We start from the raw sequence: 26,974 nt of genomic DNA on the forward strand, positions 1-26,974 counted from the left end.
AAGACACTGGACTGAGATCTTCAGTGTGAAAAAGAAAATAGTTGATAACTTACAATTCTATATCCAAGGAAAATGCCCTTCAAAAATGAAAGTGAAATAAAGACATTTTTAAGTTAAACAAAAATTGTAAGAATTAATTATCAGCAGATCTATACAGATATACTAAAGGGTGTTAATATGCAGGAGGAAAATAATTCCAGATGGATAGTCAGAGATGTAAGATGTTCCAATCAATGGCAACATAATTGGAAAATATGTGAGTAAATGCACACAGACACTAATTGTGAAAAAGATCATTAAATAATAATTGTATTAAATAGCAATTCTCGAGGGACTAAGAGACTTAGAGAATTAAAGTACATGCTACCAACAACACTTATGTTGGGAGGAAAGTAATAGTGTTCATGTCCTAAGACTTTTATATTCTCTTGAAGGAAGACTAAAGTATCTTGATATTGGACTTTGATAAGGATTTTCTAAGAGGAATTTTAAAAATGTATAATTTCCAAAAGCAACCATGGAAAAAAGTAGAAAAACTATAAAGACTTAATCCAAAAGAAGGCAAAAAGGAGGAAAAACATATTTTTATGTGGGCAAAAAAAAATAATGATGTGGTAGATTTAACCTGAATTATATCAATAATTATATTAAAAATAAACATAGGCTAAATGCTTCAATTAAAAGAGAAAGATTGTCATTGTAAATAAAAAAAAATAATATTGGATTCACAAAACACACATCTAATACATAAGTATACAGAAAATGTGAAAATAAAAGTAAAGAAAAATATATTCTAGGTAGATGCCCACCCAAAGAAAGCTGGTGTTGCTTATTCATATCAAAGTAATGACAAAAAGTATTACTAGAGGCGAAGAGGCATATTTCAAATGATAAAAGTCCAATTCACTAGTCATGTATAACAGTTGTTAATTTGTATGCTTCAAAAACCATGGCCTAAAATACATACAGCAACAAATGACAACTATAAGGAGAAATATGCAAACCTGCAGCCATAGTGGGAAACATACCTTGTTTGGTAGATCAGTAAAATGGTTAAGAATATAGAAGATTTGAACAAAAAAAAATTAGCAAATAAAATCTAATGCTCTTCTACAAGAACATAGCACTCCACAGGTATGGAATATATATTCTTTAAAGTACACATGGAACATTTATAAAAATTGAACAAATAATGAGACATAGAGCAACCCTCAAATTTTGAAGGACTTAAATCAAATAAAATGTTTTCTCACAGCAATACGATCATGATAGTAAGAATAATAAGATAACTAGAAAATTCCCATGTGTTTGAAAATCGGGAGGCACAATTTAAACTAACTCATGGGTAAAATAAACCACAATTAAAATTAGAAAATATCTAGAACCAGGGACACCTGGGTGGCTCAGTCGGTTAAGCGTCCAACTTTGGTTCAGGTCATGATCTCATGGTTTGTGGGTTCAAGCCCTGCATTGGGCTCTGAGCTGTCAGCTTTAGATTCTGAGCTTTTGAGCTTGCTTTGGATTCTGTGTCTCCCTCTCTCTGCCTCTACCCTGCTCATGTTTCTCTCTCTCTCTCTCAAAGAATAAACATTTTAAAAAAGGAAATATCTAGAACTGAATGTCACATATTAAAACTTGGGAAATGCAGTTTAAGTAGTACTTAGAAGGAAATTTATAATTAGATGCACATTTTAGAAAACTGAGTCTAGCAATAAATAAAAAATAATACAAAATGGCCAAGTTGAGTTTATCCAAGAACACAAACTTCAATTAACATTAGAAAATCAATCACATAAACAGATTGAAAGACAAAAAAAAAAATGTGTCTTCTCAACAGATAAAGAAAAAGCATTTGATAAAATCTAACATCCATTCACTGTTAGTAAATTAGTAAAAGAGAAGGATGGCTGCTATAATCACTTTTATTTTTTTAACTTATTTTTATTTTTTTTATTGCTTATTTTGAAGAGAGAGAGAGACAGAGTGCAAGCAGGGGAGGAGCAGGGATAGAGGGAGACAAAGACTCTGAAGCTGGCTCCAGGCTCTGAGCTGTCAGCATAGAGCCCTCAAATTCATGAGTTATGAGATCATGAGCTGAGCTGAAGTTGGATGCTTAACCGACTGAGCCACCCAGGCACCCCTGATACAACTGCTTTTATCTGACATCATACCCAAGGTCTTAGCCAAAACAATAATAAGAAGAAAATGTTAAATGATATAAGGACTGGAAAGGAAAGAAACAATTTTTTATATATTATATAACTGTGTATGTAGAAAATGCAAAATAATCTGTAATTTATTAACATTAATAAATAAGCTTAGGAACATCAATATATAAAAATCTCTTATATCTGCAATGAATTAAGAAAACATTTTGAAATGTCAAAACCACACACACAAAATATAAGTTCCTAGGAATAAATCTCATAAAATATATGCAAGACGTAAATGGTAAAATTATAAAACTTTGAGAATCTTTCTGAATTCAGACTAAAATTGATCAATTCAACTAAATGAAAATTAAGAATTTCTGTTCATCAAAAGAGTCCATAAAGAAAATAACAACAAGTTCCCAGAATGGGAGAATATATATGTAATACATATAAGTGACAAAGGATTCATATATAGAACACATATTTTTTAAATACTACAAATTAATTTAAACATCAAACTAAACACTGGCAAAAGATTATGCACTTAAATAGAGGATATCCAAATTATAATTGCAAGAATATATATATCAGCCTCATTAGTAATTAGGAAAATACAAATTAAACTACAAAGAGATGTATATATGTATATATGTGTATACATATGTATATATGTATGTATATACATATATATGTATATATGTGTATACATATGTATATATGTATGTATACACATATATATTTATATATATGTATATATGTGTATATATGTATGTACATATATACATATATACATATATCTATATCCATCCAACTGTCAAACATTAAAATGTCCATCACTACCAAATGTCAGGGAGATGTGTGCACTGGGATTCCTATGTTGGTTTCTTATGTTTTCACTTGGGTGTTGATTTAGTCCAAGAGGGCACAGGAGGTCCACCAAACTTCCAGTATTATGACAGCTATCAAGCTCCATTATGCAACACTTGCCATACATCTAGGGTTACTAATCTAGGGGTTGTTTTCACCTTCAAACTCTGGTTTATAGCAGTTAATTTTCCTATTTACCACCAGTCTCCTTCCCATTATAGCCAATTTTTTCTAGAAATAATTATCTGAGAATAATATTTAAGAGAATATTATCTAGAATATTTCTAGAAAGTCTATCTCTGAACTCAGATTTTGCTTTGTTTTGCTACCTGAGCTTTTTCAAACTCAGATTTTGTTTGGGTTTTTTGTTTTTTTTTTTGTTTTTTTTTTGTTTTTTTTTGTTTTTTTTGTTTTTTTGCTATCTTCGCAGTAGATGCTAACTTTATTTTAAAGGTTCTAGGAGATGGGAAGAAATCAATGCTTCACTCTTCTTCTACTCTTTCATCTTAGGCAACAGGTAGCTTCTTCTGGGACACTGGAGGGGAAATAAACTTTGTGGCTGAGAGAGTTTAACAGAAAGTCACACTGCAGTGGAGAACTTTTGAAATAGGAAACAACAGGAGGTAATTGGAGAAAGCAGCTGAAAATGTATTGAGTGGGGAAAGGCAGCTTGTAGACACAGCCACGCCAGGATGGAACTTAATTCCCTGAAGTTCAGATGCCACCCTTCCCAAACAAGGTCTCCTCTGATATTTCAACCCCATGGAGATAGATCTGGCCTAGAATTGAGGCAACATGGTCAGAATCAGGTCTTAGATGACGTAGAGACTGGTAGAGAGTAGTAGGTAGATCTGATCTGAGTGTTAGATGTTAAGAGGAAAGGAACTGGGCAAAACATCATAATTCTTAGAAGTATGCCACTGTCTCAAAATAGGGGCCATAAGTAATTACAACTATAAACCCCACGTTTATCTTCTTCACCACTCAACTGAATTCACTATGCATTTCAGTTTACGGTTGTCAATGGATTGCAAAGTGGAAATGAGAGGCATTGATGCTATTTCTAACATTAGTTATAGCCATACCAGATTAATTAGGTGATTAAGAGTAGAGAGAGATTTAGGATAAAAAGCACACATTCTGGTTAGAATTCTATTACTTTTTAAGTTTAAAATGAGAAACTATAAGAAAGATCTTTAAAATGAATTAGGTGAATTTTATATTTAAACGTACTCCAAGCACTTTCTTTCACCCTAAATTCCACACATGCTTCCTTGGTCTATAGGCAATTCCCAAGTGTGGGTCATTAACCAATTACTTCCTGAGCAGTTGTGTAATTTTGGTAGCTGCCTCTGCTAGCCATATTTCCCAAGGATTCCTCAGAGCCAAGAGTATCTGCCAAGAGGAGTCAAAATGCTGCTGACGACCAGGAATTGGATTTGTTACAAATGGAGATGCTCCAGCCCTCTGAATTTGCCAGTGCTATTGTTAGAGGAGTGTAATAAATGGCTGGGTGCATCTGCCCTTGTAAGCTGACAAAGATCCGAACAGTTTAAAATATGACAGGAAGCTAGGCTTCTCTGGCTAAGTCTCGGGCAGTATATAATCAGTCTACAACTGAAACCTAAAAAGAAGCAAATGTATGCAAAGAGGCACTTTGCAGGGGTTTCTTTTTTCAAGGCAGAATTAATAGCTCTTGTATCTGATTGGCTTGAATTTGATTTCTGGAACTAGTAGGGGGAAATGCTGTAAATTGTATTCGAGGGCATGGTGTGAGAATTCCAGGGATATCATGCCATTAAAATTAATGTGTTTAAAGAATCCACTTGATGTTATTTGATGATGATCATTGTATCACTGAAGTTAGAGGACTTTTTTCTTTCTTCCTTTTTTACCCCTTCTAATTTGTCAGTGGGTCATTTAAGAGAACAAACTCTAAACTTTCAGCTATTAAAAGAGAACAACATTTGTAACTGGACCTTAACAATGCTTATGGAAGGAAACTACACAAGCGATATGTATATTTTTTGTAACAAGCAAAAACAAAATAAAGAATCACCTATAATCCCAATGTGCAGCTATAAGCACTGTTAATTGTGGTCATAACCTCCCATTTTCCTTTTTCTTCTCATTTTTCTGCTTTATTTTTCCTTATACAGACATATATACCACTGTCTATGTGTATGTGCATGTGTGTGTGGGTGTGTGTATCAAGGTCACCAAAAATTTCTGTATCACTAAACCTAGTGATCAGTTCTTAGTCCTCATCATATATGACCTGTTGATAGTATTTGACACAAATGACCACTCTCCTCCTTGAAATACTTTGTTCACTTAGATCCCAAGACCCCATATTCTCCAGATTTTTCCTTCTGCCTCATTGATCTTTCTTTCTTCATCTCCTTTGCTTGTTCTTCCTTCTCAAAGCCCAGTTTTTGGACTTCTCTTGGACCCACTCACTTGTGAATCTTTTCCACTTCCATAGCTCTAAATACCATCTACTTGCTGAGAACTCTCAAACATGCATCTCCTACAGTAATTCTTGCCTAAACTCCAGGCTCATATATCTCTCTTACCTCCATCTCCACTTAGAAGTCTAATAGGCATCTCAAATGTGTCTAAAATACAAACTCTAAATCCTAACAAACCATTCCCTACTGCCAAAAAAAGAAAAAAAAATTCTTGCCAACTCATTAAGTAGTAACTACAAACTGCTATTTGCTCAGGCCAAAACTCTGGTGCCATCTCTCATTTCTTTCTTTTGTATCCCACATCCAATTCATCAGCTAGCCTTCAAAATATATCCAGAATCCAACCACTTCTCATTATATCCTCCACTACCACACTGATCAGAACCACCATGGACTTTTCCTGAAAGAGTCTCCCTGCTTTGGTCTTTGTCCTCTCCAAGAGTCAGTAATCCTTCTAAAACTAAAGTCAGATCATACCACTCTTTTTCTCAAAAAAACCCAATGGCTTCCCACATCACCTTAAAGACCAAAAGCCAAAGTCCTTTTATAATGGTCTATTAACACTGTGTGCCTTACTTTTTAAATTTAAAAATATAAAAAAGGCAGCCTAGTGGTGGTTAAGAGCATGTGCTCGAGGTCAAATTCCCTGTGTTCAAAGCCTGGCTCTAATTATTAGCTGTGTGATATTGGGCAAATTACTTAACTTTCTGGTGGCTAAATTTCCTCATCTGTAAAATGGGATCATGATAATACCTATTTAATAGAGTTGTGATAAATATTAATGAATTAATATTTATAACATGCTTACAATAGTGCTAGCACATAGTAAACATTATAAAAGATCTTTTAAATGACAAAATAGGCATTTTATGCTATTAGCACAAGATTTCATTATGAATTCTGCACATAAAAAAACATAGATACCCCAAACATCTCTCAAAAAGCATGAAAATATTTTAGTTAAACAAATTTAAAATGAACTATCATTGTTTTATTCTTTTTGTTTATTCTGAGTTCAGAGTTGAAATCACTTTTACACCATGATTTACACTTTTAAGTATTTTGGTACTGATGCTGAGCTGCTTAATCACCTACTTCCTAACCAGCAGTACTTTAATTCCTAAAATATGTGTGATTTTTTTTCCAGCTTATTGTATAGATTGACTTATAAAGTAGACTTTACTTTTCTGTTCTACTATGGACTTTTATTATTGCATTAAAATGAAACCGTTTAATCTAAACCAAAATAAAAGCTTAAGGTATATTCGTACATAGAGCTATAAAGGACACAGCAGAGAGAACAAGTCACATAAAATTTCCAGTATGGAGTCATAAAATTTGTTGACTTTTTAGTGGAAAAATTACTACAGACTCAATTTTGAACACAGCTTTAATCATTATTTAAATCTGTCTGCAAAGGGATGTGAAGGAAATGGCCACCAGCCAGACCCTGACTATCATAGCCCAGTTCTCACATTCGTGTTATAGGTTTTTTAATACTTGAGTATAACAAGAATAAATTACCCTCAAATCTCTCTCTCCCTCTCTCTCTCTCTCTCTCTCTCTCTCTCTCTCTCTCTCTCTCTCTCACACACACACACACACACACACACACACACACACACCACACTGCAACACAACACATACATATATTCATCAGGAACTGATTCATGATCCACAGAGAAGACAGGCCCTTTTACTCACAACTAAATTCCTACAGATTATTTGAAGTGGAAAGACCTATTTTAAAAGAAGTCAAATAGGGACGCCTGGGTGGCTCACTTGGTTAAGCATCTGACTCTTCATTTCAGTTCAGGTCATGACCTCACGGCTCATGCAATCTAGCTCCATGTTGGGCTCTGCGCTGACAGCACAGAACCTGCTTTGGATCTGTCTCCCTCTCCCTCTGCCCCTCCCCTGCTTGCTCACTCTCTCTCTCTCTCAAAATAAATAAATTTTTAAAAAAGAAGTCAAATATACATTTGACAAGGAAAGTCATAGTATCTGTTCATAAAAACAAAAGGGAGTGAAGAAGGGTTTGTGGAAGATTTGTGAAAAAGGTCATAATTTTATTCAAGGGAGTATGAATCAGATTTTTTTGGACAATTTTTCATTTAACTTTTAGAATATGTGGTGTGAACTTTTGTTAATTCCAGAAACTTGTTCCAGTTCTAAATGGAATTTTGGTGTAAACTTACTCTATTGCTCACTTGAAAGGCCTCTGCATATTGAAGTGGGCCACTGATCAGCTGCCAGGTGAAAATAAACTTCACGTATTTGCCAACAGCAAAATGGCTCAGACTCAACAACTACACAGCTATTGAGAATTCCTTTGAGGATGTGAGGAAAGAAACAATACTACTGTGCCTGCACATAGAAACAAGAGACAACATCTAATGGAAACTTGCTTAGTCACATCAACATTTTTGTGAAACTTATCATTTCACAGTAATTGCATGTAAAAATGATGAACAAATGAATAATGCCCCCCTAAAATGTCATTGCAATTCTTGTCAAATAATACTTTCCCTCACTTTTTTTATTTTAAAAGAAAACTGGCCTTGAAACATCATCCAGACAAGAATCCAGATGATCCAGCTGCTGCTGAAAAGTTTAAAGAAATCAACAACGCCCACACAATACTTACCGACATGTCAAAGAGAAACATATATGACAAGTATGGATCACTGGGACTCTATGTGGCTGAGCAATTTGGAGATGAAAATGTTAATACCTACTTCATGCTGTCAAGCTGGTGGGCAAAGGTAAATCAATTTTTTCTTCAAAAACAATTCCCTAGAAAAACCATGATATTATTCACTCTTTTAGGCTCCATCTCAGAGAAAACCTAAGCTTACTATATTATTAAACTCTTATAAATAAAAAGAGGTATCACTTTAATCAAAAGCTATTATTTGAGGATCATTTTTTGCTTTAGCTCATTAAATAATCATAAAATACAGCATGACTTAAAATACCTCTAGACATTAATTATAAATGAATTTGAGGCTTCAGGTTAATTCTGACTGGCCCCCCCCTCGACCCATGACTAATTAAGAACTGACTCACTGCTCAAAAACAAAAATAATTTATTAGTGTGACAACTGCTTAGTAAGTTATTATAGGACAAATTTAGCCATGTACTTTACTATCTATAGCATAGGCTACATGAACAAACACAGTACTTGGGAGAATGTGTGGTAATTATGTCATAGGCTCACATGCAGCCTGACTTGAAGTAGTGGAGAAGGAAATGAGGAGGAAAAAGTGAGAATTAAGTAGTGTTGAACAGTGTGTTAGAGAGACATAGAGGCAAAAGGGGAAAAAAGGATATCTGGTCAAAAAGAAGGCAACATTTTTAAGGACTTAGTACAATCAGAATTCACTTTTAACAATAAATTTTGGGTGGTTTCCTAGGAATACCTGGTATATGTCTGGTGATGGTTATGCATTTGTTCATGAGTTTTAATGTCCTTACTTTTTTTTTTTTTACATTTATTTATCTTTGATAGAGAGAGACAGAGCACAAGTGGGGTAGGGGCAGAGAGAGAAGGAGACACAGAATATGAAGCAGGCTTCAGGCTCTGAGCTGTCAGCACAGAGCCCGACGTGGGGCTCGGGCTAACAAACTGTGAGATCATGACCTGAGCTGAAGTTGGACGCTTAACTGACTGAGCTACCCAGGCACCCCCTTATCTTTTGACAAAAGTGTATTTACATACAAAGCATTCATATGATCCATCAGGATATTTTTGGACAATTCATACATTTTGTGAAATCATATGAACTCACACTCATATGAGAGGTAATTAATTTAAAAAACTGCAGATCTCCAAAAAAAGGGGTTGCATGGTCAATAGGATTCTGATTGCTATTTTCTTCCACTAAAATAAATCTTGCTAAATTGAGGAGTTTTATATATGCAGAGAAAGAATATATTTTTGCACATAAGCATGGAGAGTCTACAACCTAAAGCCACATTTGTCTTCTACAGTCTCCAAAAATGTCTTCTCCTAGAGATAACTGGGATTCCCACTTGAGATCTCCTTTCTCTATTGTTGAAGACCTGGGAGAGAGACAAGTTCCTGCTGAGTGGATTTGGACCTTGGAATGAGAGTGTACATACTGACAATATCACTTATGATTGACTTAATGTTCACATAAAATGTAGGCTTTAGGGGGCTTGCCTGGGAACCTAACCTCCAGGTGTGACATTCTCTCCCTGGGAAGGTATATCGGACATTCTAGATAATTTACACACTAATACCTGGTTGCATATTAGGGCTGGCCTGCATAAAAACAAATAGGTTTCCTTACTGAGGAAGTTGACAAAGTTGATAAAAATTCATATAGAAAAACAAACGCTGTCCAGCAGTATAAGAAATATATGAAATAATTTCTGATGTGGCTCTTTAAAAGTAAGGCTACAAAAAAATGTACCTTCTTCTGTTTATGTCAAAAGCCTAACTGCACCATGTCCATCAGAGTGGTCCGGCGCATATGATCATGTATTAAGTATGCATTAAATGAATGATTTATTGTACCACTGAAAATATGTATTTCAAAAATATTGAGCTCCTGGGGCACCTGGGTCGCTCAGTCAGTTAAGTGGCTAACTTCAGCTCAGATCATGATCTCATGGTTCGTGGGTTTGGGCTTTTTGCTGTTAGCGCAGAGCCCGCTTTGGATCCTCTCTCTGCCCCTCCCCTGCTTGCACTCTTTCTCTGAAAAATAAATACACATTTAAAAAAATAAATAAATCTTCCCATTAAAAAAAAATAGTGGACTCCTACTTATGCTCAGTAGTGTGCTAAGTACTATGAGTATGTAAGTCAAGGCTGTTTGTGTAGCAGGCAACCAATCTAGTTGGATTAATTAAAGAACAAAACAATATATGATTTAAAGAAAATTTTCAGCAGAGAGTAAATATGGGAATTGCATGGTAAAGACATAAGAGGACAAAAGTAGGTAGAGAAAGGAGGAGCTGGTTGAGGCAATAGCTCAGGAATACCGCACAGGAAGGTTTTTGGAGGCAGTTGGTGAGGACAGTGTTGCAGCTTTTTTCACAGAGTAATTTTCTTAAGTCTATGAAAATATAGAGTATCCACAGCAAAAAGATTATAGGTGCGAGAGTGTGACTAAAGCTCCCTCACTCCAAACCACTGTAGGCTCCACCCCATAATGAGGGCCAGAGTCAGAAAGAAGCAGGAATGAGCCAGGTGAGTTTCATCAACATTAAAGATTTCTACCTTAAGTTACTGAAGAACTGCATACACGCAAGGTGATCTTTATCCTCTTTGTTCTTTTTAGATAAAATCTGCATTCTGATTCAAAACACTTCCTATTTCAAATAACATATTTTTTACAACCATCATATTGCTGAATTAAAAAATTTGGCTTATTTTAACTTAAATTGAGGGTTGGTAGAGTTTCTTTTCATTTTAGCTATGGCAGACTTAGTAAACAAATCTTTCATATGCTTGTGGGGAAATCCTGGTTCTGGCTGCTCACTAAAAGGAACAAATTATTCATCTATCTATTAATTACTTTATACATTCATTAATTCAGTAGGTATTTATTGTCTCCCACATGCCAGGTACTAAATCCTTAGGTAGGAGGGATTAAAAGATGACTAACATATAGTTACAGCCTTCAAAACTCTCGCAGTCTAATGTGACACAGTCCTGTAAACAGATAAATGTCCTAAGGTGTCAACAACAACAACAGAACCATTGGACAAATTTCTGTGGAGTACAACTGGGGCACAAAGGAGGCAGTAATTGTTCTAGAGTGGGGGGATCAGGAAAGATGTCAGAGAGAGGATCTTTGAGATGAATCTTAAACTCAGAGTTGGCATTTGTTAGATGGCTGAGGAATGGAAGGAGCCCTCTGGGAAGATGAATCCACAAGGAGAGCAAAGCTATGGAAGGTATGGCAGGAATAGGACTGTGCTAATTAGGGAAAGGTTTGAAGCCAGATGACCATTAATAAGGAGTTCCAGTCTTTCCTGAGAGGCAGGAAAGTTGCCGCATAGGTTCAAGAGAAATGTATTTCAGTAAGTTCCAACAACAATGTGCAGAGGAGAACAGGAGGCAAGAGTGGAGGCAGGGAGGCTAGTTAGGAGGCTACTGATGTGGTAAAGGCAGAGATAAGGAGATCTTTCTAAAGTCCTTACCAGTCAGGAGAGAGACAAGGGAGAGGGTGTAAGAGATCTTAAAGAGACTCTGGCAAGACTTAGTGACTAAGGGAAATGAGGAGGTGTGAGGGAGAGCTATCAATAGCTTATCTTTGGTGAGAATGACTCAATCCCCTTGGTTAGCTCATTTGACCTGTAGAGGTTGTCTGTTTGTTGTTTTGTTTGTTCTCCTCTTAATAATGATCACCATAGCTTATGAATAAAGAAGAAAGTATCACACCTCATTACTGTGGCTACAAGTCACTTCCTGTGAACTTGTTAGGCAAAACTTTATAAGGAATTTGTTTCCAAGGCAACTAAAAAGCTAGTTCTTGCATGGAATAAGGATGCGGGTGAATATGTGGTCCTCAGGGGGAATTGCAACATCTTCAGGTCTCTGAAGATACATGGATGCACACTTAATGTCTGGTTTCTCCCACACGCCACCATTCCTCACCCCTATTTTGGTTTGTCTCTGTTTCCCCTAGACCCTGTTTGTCATCATTGGACTCTTTACTGGCTGTTATTTTTGCTGCTGCCTGTGCTGCTGTTGCAACTGCTGCTGTGGACGCTGCCGGCCCAAATCATCAGTGGCAGAAGAGGACTTTTATGTGTCCCCAGAGGATCTTGAGGAGCAGATCAAGACCGACATGGAAAAAGGTGGAGTAAGATGACAGCAGAGCTAGTGGGTGTCCCTTCACAGGCCTGACCAAGCACAAGGTCCCTGGTGATGGTTATGACTAAAGTGAGAGAGATCCAACAACCCAATGAGGGAAATCCCACAGATTGTCAGCTTTTGGTACCTCTTTTGGGCGAGGATAAAGGAACAGTTACCTTTCCTGGCCACAGAGAAGAGCAGAACCTGACCATTAGAAATAAATCACAAAATATGCTGATCACAAAGCAAAGCCAGTACAATTCATGATGTTGTTACAAGAGTGTTCAGGGAGGTTCAGGGAGGTTTGGGTGGGAATACCCAGAGATATGAGAACCAAGCCTGTTAACAAAGATCTCTATTCAAATAGAAGAAAATGGACATCAATAACCCTGGACTTTTTTCTTTTCTAATTACTTGGTAATGAGTTTTGGGTAGAGCTGGGGAAGGGTGATCTTTCTTCCCTGGAAATGAAGCTTCCTTCCAAATCCACATATTCAGAGCTAGCCTCAACCAGCATCAAGAGAAGACTGAGGGATTTTCCTGCAACCTGTGACCCCTTCCTATGGGGAACACTGGGTGGCTAGTCTGGCAAATAGGTGGGTTACTGTAACAATTTTTTGTTATTGCCCTTAGAGACAAACTGTGGGCCCATGGTGAAATACAATTACCATTGTCTTTTGCCTCATTTGGGATATAAAAGGACAATTAATCTTTTATTGAGGACATACATACCAAAAGGAACAAATAAGCAGCACTACTCAAAAATGGGTTAAACAGAAATGTATAAATGTAAACTCCAGTGACCTTACATGACTTGCTTAGGAATGATGATCCCATCTGCGTTTGTAAGGGAGATAAACTGTTTTAAGATCTCATTAGCTGGCTCTGTTGTCTATAGGATCTCCCATAACATCCATCAATCCAGTACAGTACTCTATCATTGTCAGAGGATAGGAAGGGACGTGAGATAGGAGAGTATTGTCATCATCATCCACTGTGTCAACCTTTTCTTAACTTTTCCTGTATAGTGCAGAAACCAAAACTAGGTGAATTGAACCCAGATATCCCAAATCCACTGATATACACTTCTCTGAAAAGCCTCAAAATCTTTTCTATTTTAAATTAGATAAAAGCTCTACCAGGTCATTTCAGCAGACCTCCTTTGCAGAAGATTTCTTTTCTGGAACAGAAATTTACACTCAGTGCCAAATTCCACCCAGGTTTCCTTCCTGCAGGGTGACTAGTGATAAATCTGTGTGCCTCTCACTGTTCTTAGTTCTGACTCCCCAGAGCTACCAATTCCATTGCAGAGGTCATATTTTAGACTAAGTCTGATTGTGTTACAAAGAATCCTTAAGCAAAAGGACAAGCTTTATTCTATGGCTAAATATTTAAAAGCTCTATGCAGAGTTGATCCAGGTTTTATAGGGCCTCACACACTATTTGGGCAGTCCTCTTAAGAAAAAAAAAGCACAAAATTACAAATACAAAATTAGATCTGAAAGTGAATATTTATTTGGAATGAGAAAATGAAATCACAACAAATTTAAAAGTTTAAAAACTGAAAATATCATGTATCAGAAAATCTAGAAAAATAGCGAATAGTTTAACTGCCTGACACACCTCTACAGTACTTTCTCCTTATGTTTTCGGGATGCATTCATTATTCTTTGACTGCCTCTTCATTTAATAATAATTTTGGAATGTCATTTTCTGTAGGAAGAGTAGAAAACTAATTGTTTTTCCTCTAGCATGTTTGATCAAAGTTTGTTTTCTCTCATTGGTAGAGTAGAAAAATTTCTTTTGGTTTTACAACTCACTAATAATAATGTCTAAATTTTTAGGGATTGCTTTAAATTTGGGAAGACTAATCTAGTCTATTTCATATATAAGTTGTAAGATTTGGAAGAATTTTTCACAGACCACTTTCTAAGTCTGCACGTTTCCAACTTTGTTGCCTCTACATCACCTAATACTTCCAGCATCAGAGCCCCCTGGGCACATTCATATAGTGTGACATCACCTGTGGCATGGATCTTCATGTCTCCTCAGCAAGTGAACTGGCATAGGGAGCTATAGTATTCCTCGAGCCATTCCCATGCCAGTATGGCTAGCAATAAGTAACTATAAACAGAGTTGCTGCAAACCACAAAAACATATCCCTCTAAGTCCAAATGAAACTTATCACTTAACTCTATTTCCTCTTAACTGAATCCCTCAAAACATCCATAGCCCCTCTGTTGCCACTCATTAAGAAGAAAAGTATGATGGAGGGAAAGTCAAAGTGAAAAAAGACAGTGTTTTTGCTAATTATGATTAAAATATCTTACTTTTGCAAATCTACAAAAATATAAGCACATTGCTAGGGCCCCAAAAGGCCCTTAGAAAGATTTGCACAGATAGAGGTCCATGAAGCTAAAACTCATTAACCATCCAGTAAATTTACCACTGCTCTTCAATCTAACATTTCATTACGAAAATCTATGCCTTATTTGTAGCTAGCTGCACTAGTTAATTTCAGATTTTTATTCACTAATTCAGAGACTTTATGTTTACAGATAAAATAAACATTAAGACTTGTAAAGATGAAAAAGCAGATTCCATGAGAAGACTCTGCTTTCTGGACTATGATCCAATAAACATAATGTGGTATCTTCTGTTCTGCAAAAGAAGGGGGCCCATTTAAAGTTGTTAAAGAAAATATTCTTGAAAGGTGCTACTAATCATGCAGATATCAAGCTACTCATGAAAAATGATAGGCAGCATACATCAATATTTGAGTCCATTAGAAGGCACTGGTGAGATATTAGCACTTCAAGATTTTTTTTCAGTGATTCTGAAATTAAATGAAACATGGCAAACATTTTCTCACTTGGGGAATTATTACCTTATATTGAATCTAATCATAAAATCCTAGGATTTTAAAGGTGGAAGAAATCTGAGTAGTCAACCCTTACCTTTCCACAATTTTTTATCAGACTGCTGCCTAACCTCATTTGAAAGCTGCCAATGGTGAGGAGGTTTGGGACTTTGTATGAAAGTGAGAGATACTCAAAAATTCAACAACCACAGAAGGATTATAGAGTCAAAAGCAAGTTTATACCAACCTTCTGGCACCAGCTCTCCAAGAATAACAACATTAAAAAAATTTTTTGTGTAAATATTTATGGGTTTTGTTTTGCAAAACTCTTATCCTGGCTACATATTTTTTGCTGCTTCTTTGCATAGCAAAAATTTTGATGAAAAATTTATCAGATTTTTAAGTGGATTATGATTTTAATGTCATGTCTAAGAACTTTGAGCCTAACCTTATGTCATAAAGATTTTCTTCAATGTTCTCTTCCCCTCTTTTAAAGTTTATTTATTTTGAGAGAGAGAGGGAGCATGCACACACAGGAAAGGAGAAGAAAGAGAGGGAGAGAGAGAGAATCCCAAGCAAGCTCCTCAGGTTCCACACTGTCAGCGTAGAGCCTAATATGGGGCCTGAACCCACGAACCCATGAGATCATGACCTGAGCCAAAATCAAGAGTCAGATGCTCACCTGACTGAGCCATCCAGACACCCCTCCAGTGTTTTCTAAAAGTGTCATAGTTTTATGTCTAACATTTAGATCTGTGACCCATTTTAAGTTCATTTTTGTTTACGGTGTAGACTTAGGTCAACTTTGGTGAGCTTTTTTGGCACATGGAGTTTAATTGTTCTAACGCTATCTGTTGAAAAGATTATCCTTTCTCCATTGAATTATCTTCGTCCCTTTGTTAAAAATCAAGTGACTATATTTCTATGGGTCTATTTATTGACTCTATTCTGTTCCATTGATCTATATCTATCCCTTCACCAATAACACACACATCTTGCTTTCTGCAACTTTAAAGTAAGTCTTAAAATCAGCTAGTGTGATTTCTCTAACTTTATTGTTTTTCAAAATTGTTTTGGTGATTCTAGTTTGGTTTCCTTTCTGTATAAATTTTAGTATCAGGTTGTCTAAATCTACAGAAAAATACCAATTTTTAAAATTAAAATTGCATGAAATTTGTATATTAGTTTGGGAAAAATTGAGATCTTTACTATGTTGAATCTTCTAATTCAACAACATGGGATGTGTCTCTACTTATTTAGGTCTCATTTGGTTTCTTTTATGAGTGTTCTGTAGTTTTCAGAATACAGAGATGGAATATGTTTTGTTAAATGGATACCTAACTATTTCATTTTGGGGAGAGCTATTGTAAATGGCACTGGCTTTTAATCTGGGTTTCCGGATTAAATACTTAAATACTTGTTCATCACAAGTATTTACAATTATTTTTGTGTACTGACTTTGTATCCTGTGTTCCTGTTAAGCTCACTCATTAATTTGTATTGATATGTGTGAATTCTTTGGGATTCTCTATGATGTCAATTATGTCCTCTGCAAATAGAAATAGTCTTATTTCTTCCATTCCAATCCACATGCTTTTTATTTATTTTTCTTGCTTTATTGCACTGGCTAGAATTCCAACACTTGGTTTATTACTCTGCTGTCACCATCTTCAAATTCTTAGCTTTTAAAAAAATTTTTTTAATGTTTATTCATTTTTGAGACAGAGAAAGACAGACAGAGCATGGATGGGAGGAGGGGGGTAAGAGAGAGGGAGACAGGATCTGAAGCAGGCTCTAGGCTCTGAGCTATTAACACAAATAGCACTGTGAGATCACTACCTGAGCTGAAGTTGGACACTTAACCAGCTGAGCCACCCAGGTGCCTCACTTCAAATTCTTAGCTTTTGAATCAGGTATAACACATTTTTTCATTGTGCACTGTGTTTTGCTAATTATGCAGCCAGTATTGATAAAACATTTCTCTGAGTGGACTATAAATCCACATTTCAAGCTTGATACTCATTGGCAAGTAATAGAACAAAATGCCTGTGGAGCATAATACCCTACTTTCAGGGAAGAGTGAAGCTAATTGAGATGATACAGTGGGATGGGGAGAAGCAGGTGGAGCAAGGGTTTTATATTAATTATCAATGTAAATGCTATGCTACAGATTATACTGTACTTAGAGATTTGACCAGTATATGAATATTACAAATGAAAATGTATTTTTCATATTTGAGTATTAATTTTCAAAGAAGTATGGCTAACATATCTTATATTATTCTAAGTGCAATTCTCAGAAATGCCAAGGTAAAAACTATAATAAAACTAATATGAGATTATCTTCTCTCCAGATTAAAAGTTATAGCTCCTTAATACTTTATTGCCTCCTTATGCCTAATTAGACTAATAAAGAAGAAAGAAGCTAACTAGAGAAATACATTTGTGATTTGAATTCAGTGAATAAACACCTCAAACTTCTCTTTTAAGGACACGTTATAGAACACTAGATATTTAATTTATGAAAATCCAAATTTAAAATATCAAACTTTTTTAGCCAGCTGACTCATTAAAAAACATTACAGATGTTTTTCACTTGACTTGAGATAGTTAATATTCTAGTTTTATATTTAAAGTCTACAATTTTTCTTGGATATTTTTTATTATGTACATATTACAAACATACCTACTCCTTGACACTGGCTAAAGCCTAAGATACGTTTTGATGCTGTAAATGGTACCAGTTTCTATTTGGGAGTAGTGGTACAGGGTGGGATTTGGTAGCAGAGAGGAAAGATTAGCTTTAGTTATTATGTCTCTTTCAACTATGTGAGAAGGTATAATCCAGTTTCTACACTTAAGAAAGGGGGAAATTCCAGTGGACTCTTCAATATTCACAGGAAACTACAGAATTTATAAACAGATATCCATCTCTTTTCAAAATAAAAATATACTCCCAGTGGGATCCTAGGAACACAGAGAAATTCTATTATTCTTATGAATCAATTGGGATAAAACAGAAGAGAGAAAGTATCTGGGGGGAGCCCATCGCCCCCTCTTTTTCATCTTGGAAAATTTGAAACTTGAAAGGTAAAGGTAATAAATACCAGGTGATTTCCCTTCCTTTCAAATGTTCACAAATTCGAAGTTCCACTTTGTGAATTTTTGAGTGGTATACTTAAAACAATCTCATTTAGACCCAGTATATTCCTCTGTTAGCTGAAGACCACAATGAAATCAGAATACTACTGCTAGCTAAGAGAACTCTGTAGACCATCTTCAGATACCCTGTTTCCTGGAACTCTGCGTGCGTGCATGTGTGTGTGTGTGTGTGTGAGAGAGAGAGAGAGAGAGAGAGAGGGAGAGAGAGAGAGAGAGAAAATACAGAAGCAAGAGAGTAAGTGAGAACCAGTTATCTCTAAACACCCTGGTAAAACAATCCAAGATTACAACAGCTAAATTCAGTGTTGGTTTTTTTTCCCCCAAACTGAAGGCAATGGACTGAAAACTCCCAGTTAAACCCTAAAGATTTTTTTCATGCAGTCACGATTTCCCCATTTTTTGGAAGGAGAGGGAATAAGATATCTAAGGAGAAGATTTTATAGAGTTGACCTTGGTTCTAAACATGTGATATTCAGTGATAGAAAAATCTATTGATTGCTTAACTGTTCTTGTTACTCACCTGGATAAAACCCAAATAAATTCACAGCCACTGTGCTGAAGAGGCCATATGGCTTGTAATTAGACTCCTGCTCTCAGCCAAGATATTGAGACATTTATTACATTTGCTCTATAACATTCATCACACTTTGTTGCTCAGGTAAAGGGCATCAAGGAAGAGATTAAATTCACCTTCTCTCTTTTCACCAACCCCCACTCAATCTCCCTCCTACCTTCTTCCCCCCAACCAAAAGGGACCCATTCTAAAACTAATTCAAAGAAAAAAAAAAAATTCTTGCAACTAACTAATCCAAAGTCCTTTACTTCTTCTTTATATAAATACACCAAGTAAGCATCATCAAGGTTCCGGGCCAGGGGACCAGGACAAGTGAGTCAGCTCAGAATGCTGACCCAAAAGAAACTCAAAGTGGATCCAAAGTTTCTTCAATTTTTGGCTGCCAAGGTTCAGTGAACAAACAAACAGTGTAAAAACCTGTTTACTAGACAGGTTTATTAAGATAGTTTTCCCACAGCAAACATTTATTGAGCACTTAATATTTGTTAGACACTGTGGTAGGAGCTAGAAAAAGAAAATACATGGACTGGGCTATCTTGGATTTTACAATTTAGCAGAGGAGATGGGAGACAAATTGAAATAATGACACAAAAGAGCTAGCTAATTTACAAGTATAAGCACACCAAAGAAGAGGCACAGGGGCTGTGATAATAAACACTAGGAGGCCTGACTTGTGAGACAATGTAACAAGGAACAGAAACAAGAGCATAAATGGGAACCAGTTATCCCTGGCAAACCAAACCAAAGGATGCAGGTAAAGCTAGCTTCCCTGAGGAAGTGACATTTAAAGCTGAAGACATAAAGAAGGAGAAGTTGAGGTGTAGATTATGAGGATGGATAACCCTAGAAGGGATGAATCTTGATACCAACAAAGCGTTTGGCACAGTATCTCCCTACACCCCGTAGATAAGATGGCAAATAATGTTCTCCATGCCAGACACAGCAGTTAAAATCATATTGGGCTGTTCTACTGAACAGTTTTATCAAGGAATTGAGTAAAACAGTAGTTGTACAGAGATCACAGTTGCAAATAACCCCAAAATGGGAGTTGTTCAGATAAGGGCTCATCCCATCAAAGTATGATAGAGAGAAAGCAGCTAGAATCTTAGACATTTTGCTAGAGAAGAGCAAGAGCCATAAAATTTAACTAGATAAAGGGGGAAAGGAGTTAAGAGAAACCCAGGAGGTTCTGAGAAGGAAAGGACAAAAAGTAGAGGAGAGGTGGAATTTTATTCAGCCATAAAAAGAATGAAATACTGACACGTGCTACAATGTAGATGAACCTGTAAACATTATGCTAAGTGGAAGAAACCAGACACCAAAGGACAAATATTGCATGATACATTTATACTAAATAACCAGAACAGACAAGTCCATTGAGGCAGAAAACTGATGGTTGTCAGGGCCTGGGGAAGGGAGAAACAGGGAGCAACTGCCTAATAGGTACTGGGTTTCCTTTGGGGGAAATGTCTTATAACTAGATAGAAGTGGTGAATTATACTAAATTGTTTGCTTTTTTTTTTTTTAACCTTTATTTATTTTTGAGACAGAGAGAGACAGAGCATGAATGGGGGAGGGTCAGAGAGAGGGAGATACAGAATCTGAAACAGGCTCCAGGCTCCGAGCTGTCAGCACAGAGCCCGACGCTGGGCTCAAACTCACGGACCGCGAGATCATGACCTGAGCCGAAGTCGGATGCTTAACCGACTGAGCCACCCAGGCGCCCCTAAATTGTTTGCTTTAAAATGACTAATTTTATGTGAATCTTACCTCAATTAAACAAATACACAGGGGTGCCTGGGTGGTTCAGTCGGTTAAGCGTCTGACTCTTGGTTTCAGCTCAGGTCATGTTCTCATGATTCATGAGTTCAAGTCCTGTATCAGGCTCTCTGCTAATAGTATGGAGCCTGCCTGGGATTCTCGCTTTCTCCCTCCTTCTCTCTCAAAAATAAATAAACTTAAAAAAAAAAAAAAACAAACATAGAGGAGAAGGGTAGAACAAAATTTGATTAGAGAAAGAAATTAAATACCCTTCCTACAGAGAAGGAGAAGGTTCTTTGTTCTCTGCAAATTCACCCATGGCAGGGAGTGGAAGATGCCACAGGCCTAACCAACTCACAAAGTAAGGGAAAATGAGAAAGTGGATTATTAGCCTTTTATGCCAACTACTTTGAGAGCAGATACTATTATGGCTACAACCAAGGGCTTTGGAGTCAGACAATTCCATTTCAAGCCCTAAATATAGGTTATTGGTTGAGGTGTTGGGGGTAATTCACTTAATTCCTTAATCTGTTATTGTTTTTATTAAATACTAAATACATACAAATATTATGACCTGACTTTATACCTTTTATAAAAAGAATATGCCACTACCTTTTCAGTTCCTATTGACTTTTCCCTCTGCTATCTTAAATCCTTTGTAAGCATTTTTTTTCCTTCAGTTTTATTGAGATATTTGATGTACAGCATTGTTTAAAGTATACAATGACCTGACTTATACATATATTTATGAAATGATTACCACAATATGTTTAGATAACATCCATCATCTCATTTGGATACAAAAAGAAAAAAGAAAAAAAGGTTTTCCCTGTGATGAGAGCTTTTATGATTTACTCTCTTGGCAACCTTCAAATATGCCATATAGCAGTGTTAACTACAGTCATCATGTTGTATATCACATCCCCAGAAATTATTCATCTTATAACTACAAGTTTGTACCTTTTAACTACCCTCACCTCTGGTAACCACAAATCCAATCTCCAATAAATTTTATAATCTACATATAAGTGCAATTATACAGTATTTGTCTTTATCGGACTTACTTCACTTAGTTTAAAGTACTCACATTCTATCTATGTTGTTACAAATGGCAGAATTTCTTTCTTTTTATGACAGAATAATATTCTATCACACACACACTTTTTCTTTATCCATTCAAACATCGATGGACACTTAGGTTGTCTCCATCCATGTCCTGGCTATTATAATGTAATAATTTCCTTAATATTCTTTTTAGCATTACAAATAAAGAAATTTGCATTCCTAATCCATATATTGCTTGCTTTTGCATATTTCTGAACTTTAAGTGAATGGGCTTATATTCAACAATTATCCTCCAACTTGCTTTTTTTTTTCAAAACTCAACATCCTATTTCTTTTTCTTTTTAAAATTTTTTAATGTTTATTTCTGAGACAGAGACAGACAGAGCATGAGTGGGGGAGAGGCAGAGAGAGAGGGAGACACAGAATCAGAAGCAGGATCCAGGCTCTGGGCTGTCAGCACAGAGTCCAACGCGGGGCTCGAACTCACAAACCATGAGATCATGACCTGAGCTGAAGTCGATTGCTCAACCAACTGAGCCACCCAGGCGCCCCTCAACATACTATTTCTAAGATCCATTCACATTATGACTGCCTTTCATTCATTTTCACTGTTGTATAGTATTCTTCTGTGAGAACATCCCATAAATTTATTTACCCATTCTACTGCTAACAGATATTTGGGTAGTTTCCACTTTTTTGTCCATTAAAAACAATGCTTCTATGAATGTTCTTATACATATCTTCTGGTGCGTAAGTGCTAACAGCAAATACCTTAGTCAAAGTGTTTGTACGTCTATACTTTATTACATAATGCCACATTGTTCTGCAAAACTATTGCACTAATTTCCATTACTACTAAAAGTTAATGAGAGTTCCTATTGCTCCACACCCTTGTCAACACTTGATATCACCAGACTAATTGTGTGCCAATCTGGTGGGTGGGAAATGGTATGCCATTGTGGTTCTAATTTTTATCTCTTTTCTTATGTTGTTAATTTGAGTTTTTCCTTCTATGAAATGCCTATTCAAATCTTCTGCAGGTTTTCATTATATCATGTACTTTTTTCTAACTGATATTTTTATATTTGGGTATTAACTCATCATGTTTGTTTAAAATGTATTCTCTGTTTATGTCTTGGTGTTTTTTCACTCTATGGTATCTTTTGATACACCAAGACAATGTAATAAAATGTCAATTGTTGTCTTTATCTTTGGTGATTTTTGTATTTTAAGAAATCTTTCCTATCCCAAGGATATAAAGGGGTTCTTCTATGTGGTCCTTTCAAAGTTTATAGTTTTGCTCTTCACATTTACATGTTTAATCATCTGGACTGATTTTTATATGTCATATGATGTATGGTTCCAGTTTCAAGTTTTACATATAGAAAAAAATTGTCAGAGCACAGTGATTTCTAGTCTTGGTTTCAGAATACACTAAGTTTCAATAGATATATGGAGGACTTTCTGGTCTTTCTATTCTGGTTCACTGCTCATTTTGTCTATCTGTATGCAACACCAGGCCCATTTATAAAATTCCTGGTACTGTTCAGGCAAGTCTTCCCACTCTGTTTTTCAGGGAAGTCTTATGTATCCTTGGCCTTTTGCTTTTCCATATAAATTTTAGAATCAGCTTTGTCAAGTTTTTTTTTTTTTTTTAACTTTTTAAATTTATTTTTGAGATAGGGAGAGACAGAGCATGAACGGGGGAGGGTCAGAGAGAGAGGGAGACACAGAATCCGAAACAGGCTCCAGGCTCTGAGCAGTCAGCACAGAGCCCGACGCGGGGCTCGAACTCCCGGACCGCGAGATCATGACCTGAGCCGAAGTCGGACGCTTAACCGACTGAGCCACCCAGGCGCCCCAGCTTTGTCAAGTTTTTAAACAAAAGATATTTAAATAAAACCTTTGAAATCTTGTTTAGAATTGCAGTGACTCTGTAGATCAGTTACATACTGTTGACATTTTAAAAAATGTGTCTTCTAACATGTGACATGTATATACCTTCTTTACTGGCTTTTGCTAAGGATATCTTATGTATTTTGGGCTACATTTATTCCTGAATACTTTATCCATTTTTATATAGTTACAAATAAATAACATTAATTTTCTACATTGTTTTGGTATACAGAAATGTGCTTTTTTTAAACATTGATTTTGAATTAAAGAAACTAGCTAAGCTCTCTATTTCCAATTATTTATCTGTAAATTCTTCAGGGTTTCTACATAACTGCTTGTATCATGTGTGAACAGTGATAGTTTTGATTCTTCTTTCCCATCTCTTATATTTTTTTTCTCTATCTTGCCATTCTGTTTTTGCTGAGACTACTGGTAAAATGTTGAAGAGAAGATGCTTTCAAGATTGCATCTTAACTATGAGGCTTGCTGTAGGTTTTGTCTCTGTTCCTTTTTGTTAGAACTTTGTCACAAGTGTGAAAGTTTATCAAATATTTTTTTCTTCATCAGTTGAGATGATCATGATTTTTCTCCCTTAATCTGTTAATGTGAAGAACTATATGTTATTTTTCCAATGTTAAAACAATCTTGCATTCTTGAGATAAACCCAATGCAGTCATGATGAATTAACTATTTTTTGATAAAATGGGTTTGCTAATGTTTTGTTTTAGATGTTTGTATCTATATTAATGAGTGAAGTTGGTCTATAATTTTCCTTTGTCAAAATTTCCTTATAGGGTTCTATATCAAGATTATGCCTCATGAAATAAATTAGAAATGATTCCTTCTTTTTGAACTTTTCTTAAAGAGTTTGTGTATTATTACATTTATTTCTTTCTACAGGATTTTGTAGGACTTTCTGGGCTAATGTGTGATTGTACAAATTATAAGTTACTGATTCAATGTATTTAATGTCTATAGGCCATCTAGATTTTCTTTGTTAAAAAAATAGTTCTTCAAAATTTCTTCTTATTACCTTTCATGTATTTGCATTACTGTCCCATTTTTCACTCCTTATATTGGTTATTTCCATTTTTTTTAGCCATTCTACCAGATATTTGAAAATTTAATTGGTCTTCTCAAATAACTTTTGGTTTTGATTCTCTTGTATATCTGCTTCTATTTAATTTCTATTCTTTATTATTTCTCTTAATTTATTGTTAGTTTTCTAACTTCTTAAATTTTATACTTCTTTTCATCCTTTCTTCTTTTGTGATATTAAGCATTAAAGGCTATAAATTTTCCTATAAGTAACACTTTAGTGTCACACACACACATTCTTATATTGTTCTTATAATCAGAGTTCTAAATATTTTCTCATTTCCATTATAATTTTTTCTTTGATCTCTAAGTTAGGCCTAAGTTTTAATTTGTAGACCTGTGGGTTTTTTCAGGTTTTTTATTATTGTTTGCATCTATAACTTAACTGCACTGTGATCAGAAATTATGGAGAGCATGATACAATAGTTCAAAATGTCTTCAGGCTTGGTCTGTATCCTAGAACTTAATTTTTATAAATGTCCCACATTGCTTCAAAACAATACATTCTGCATTTGTTAGGTTCACCATTCCATATATGACTATTAAATAAGCCCAACTTATTGTATGTACTAGTTTGCTAGGGCTGCTGTTAACAAAGAACCACAGACAGGGTGGCTTGACAACAGAAATTTATTCTCTCACAAGTACGGAGGTTAGAAGTAAAAGATTAAGGTGTCATTAAGATTGGCTCCCTCTGAGGCCTCTCTTCTTGGCAGGTAAATGGCCATTTTCACCTTATGTCTTCACATGGTCTTCCCTCTGTGTATCTGTATCCTAATAACCTCTTCTTATAATGACACCAGTTATACCGAATGAATGCCCACCCTGAAGATCTCATTTTAATTTAATTACCTCTTTAAGAACCCTCTCTCCAAATTTGATTCATATTTGAGGTACTGGGGGTTAGAACTTTAACATATGAGCTGGGGCAGGGGGAGGAGGTATGTGTGACACAGTTTAGTCCACAACATTGTACTTTTCAAATTCTTTATATCTTTAAAGATTTGTTTCACCAGTCAGTTACTGGAGGAAGCATTCAAATCTTCCACTATGATGATGGATTTCTCTATTTTTCTATAAAGTCTATCAGTTTTGCTTCATATATTTTGAGGCTATTTTATTAGTGTATATACGTTTAGAATTTTTAGAGTTATTTGGTGAATTGAATATTATATTATTATGTAGTTACTCTTTAGCTCTATCAATGCTTTTTGTCTGTTAAAGTTATCTTAGCTTTCTCTTATTTATTTATTTATTTATTTACTTACCTACTTACTTATTTAGAGTGTGCGCCTGAGCCAGGGAGGGGCAGAGGGAGAGAGAGAATCTCAAACAGGTTCCATGCCCAGCTCAGAGCCCAATTCAGGGCTCCATCTCATGACTGTGAGATCATGGCCTGAGCCAAAATCAAGAGTCAGGCACTTAACCAGCTGAGTCATTCAGTAGCCCACATCAGCTTTCTTTTTATTAGTGTTTGTGTGGTAAGATGTTTACATCTTTTCACTATCAACTTTTTTGTCTTTATGTCCTTTGATGTGTGTTTTATAAACGTAGTGGGGGGGGGAGGGATTTATTCAGTTTGAGAAAGTTTTTCTTTTAAATAAAGTATTAAGTCCATTTGTATTTATTATAATTAACTATATATTTCAATTATTTCCTACTAGCACAGGAAGTATATATACTTCCTTTTTGTGTATAGCACAGTTTTTAAGAGAGTAGACTCTAAGAAATACTGCCTACGTTTGATTACCAGCTCTATTACTTACTACCTGAGTAACTTGGGCTACTTACTTATAATTAGTTATATTTAATTATCACTTTAAATTGACTTTTTTTTCTGTTTCTCTTTTCTTTTTTCTTTCTTTTGTAATGATAGATTTTTTTTTTTCATATTTCATTTCTTTTCCTCCTCCAGTTGGGAAATTATATTCTTTGCTCTGTTCTTTAAGGGTTATTCTAAACATTTATCAGGCATACTTAAGTTATCAAAGTTTAAAGTTAATTCTTATCTTTACCCCTCCTGAACAATACAAGACCTCTGTAATACCTTAATTCTGATCACTCCCTTTCTGATTTATACGCCATTGCTGTATTCTAGTTTGATCTTAATTTAAGCCTCATAAATTATTATAAATTATAAATCATAGTCAATAATCATTTAGTTTTATTCACATATCTACCATTTTCTTTACTAATCATCATTCCTTTTTACAGCACAAATTTTCCATCTAGTA

The 26,974-nt window shown here is 35.5% G+C and overlaps 1 protein-coding gene across 6 annotated transcripts in view; it reads left to right on the top strand.

The window, feature by feature from the left end:
- The window catches only part of DNAJC5B (DnaJ heat shock protein family (Hsp40) member C5 beta), a 97,795-nt gene that overhangs the window by 60,696 nt on the left and 10,125 nt on the right, over nt 1-26,974 (top strand). For all 6 annotated transcript variants that reach the window (XR_006212805.1, XR_006212806.1, XR_006212804.1 and 3 more), the window contains 2 exons: nt 8,043-8,256; nt 12,155-12,326. Coding sequence is in view for 3 of the 6 variants with exons in the window: in XM_042972727.1 (XP_042828661.1) it covers nt 8,043-8,256; nt 12,155-12,326 (386 nt within the window). In the remaining 3 variants the exon portion in view is untranslated. The remainder of the gene's footprint in view (nt 1-8,042; nt 8,257-12,154; nt 12,327-26,974) is intronic.

The sequence above is a fragment of the Panthera tigris genome, chromosome F2 (assembly GCF_018350195.1).
Source record: "Panthera tigris isolate Pti1 chromosome F2, P.tigris_Pti1_mat1.1, whole genome shotgun sequence".
Taxonomy (NCBI): Eukaryota; Metazoa; Chordata; class Mammalia; order Carnivora; family Felidae; genus Panthera; species Panthera tigris.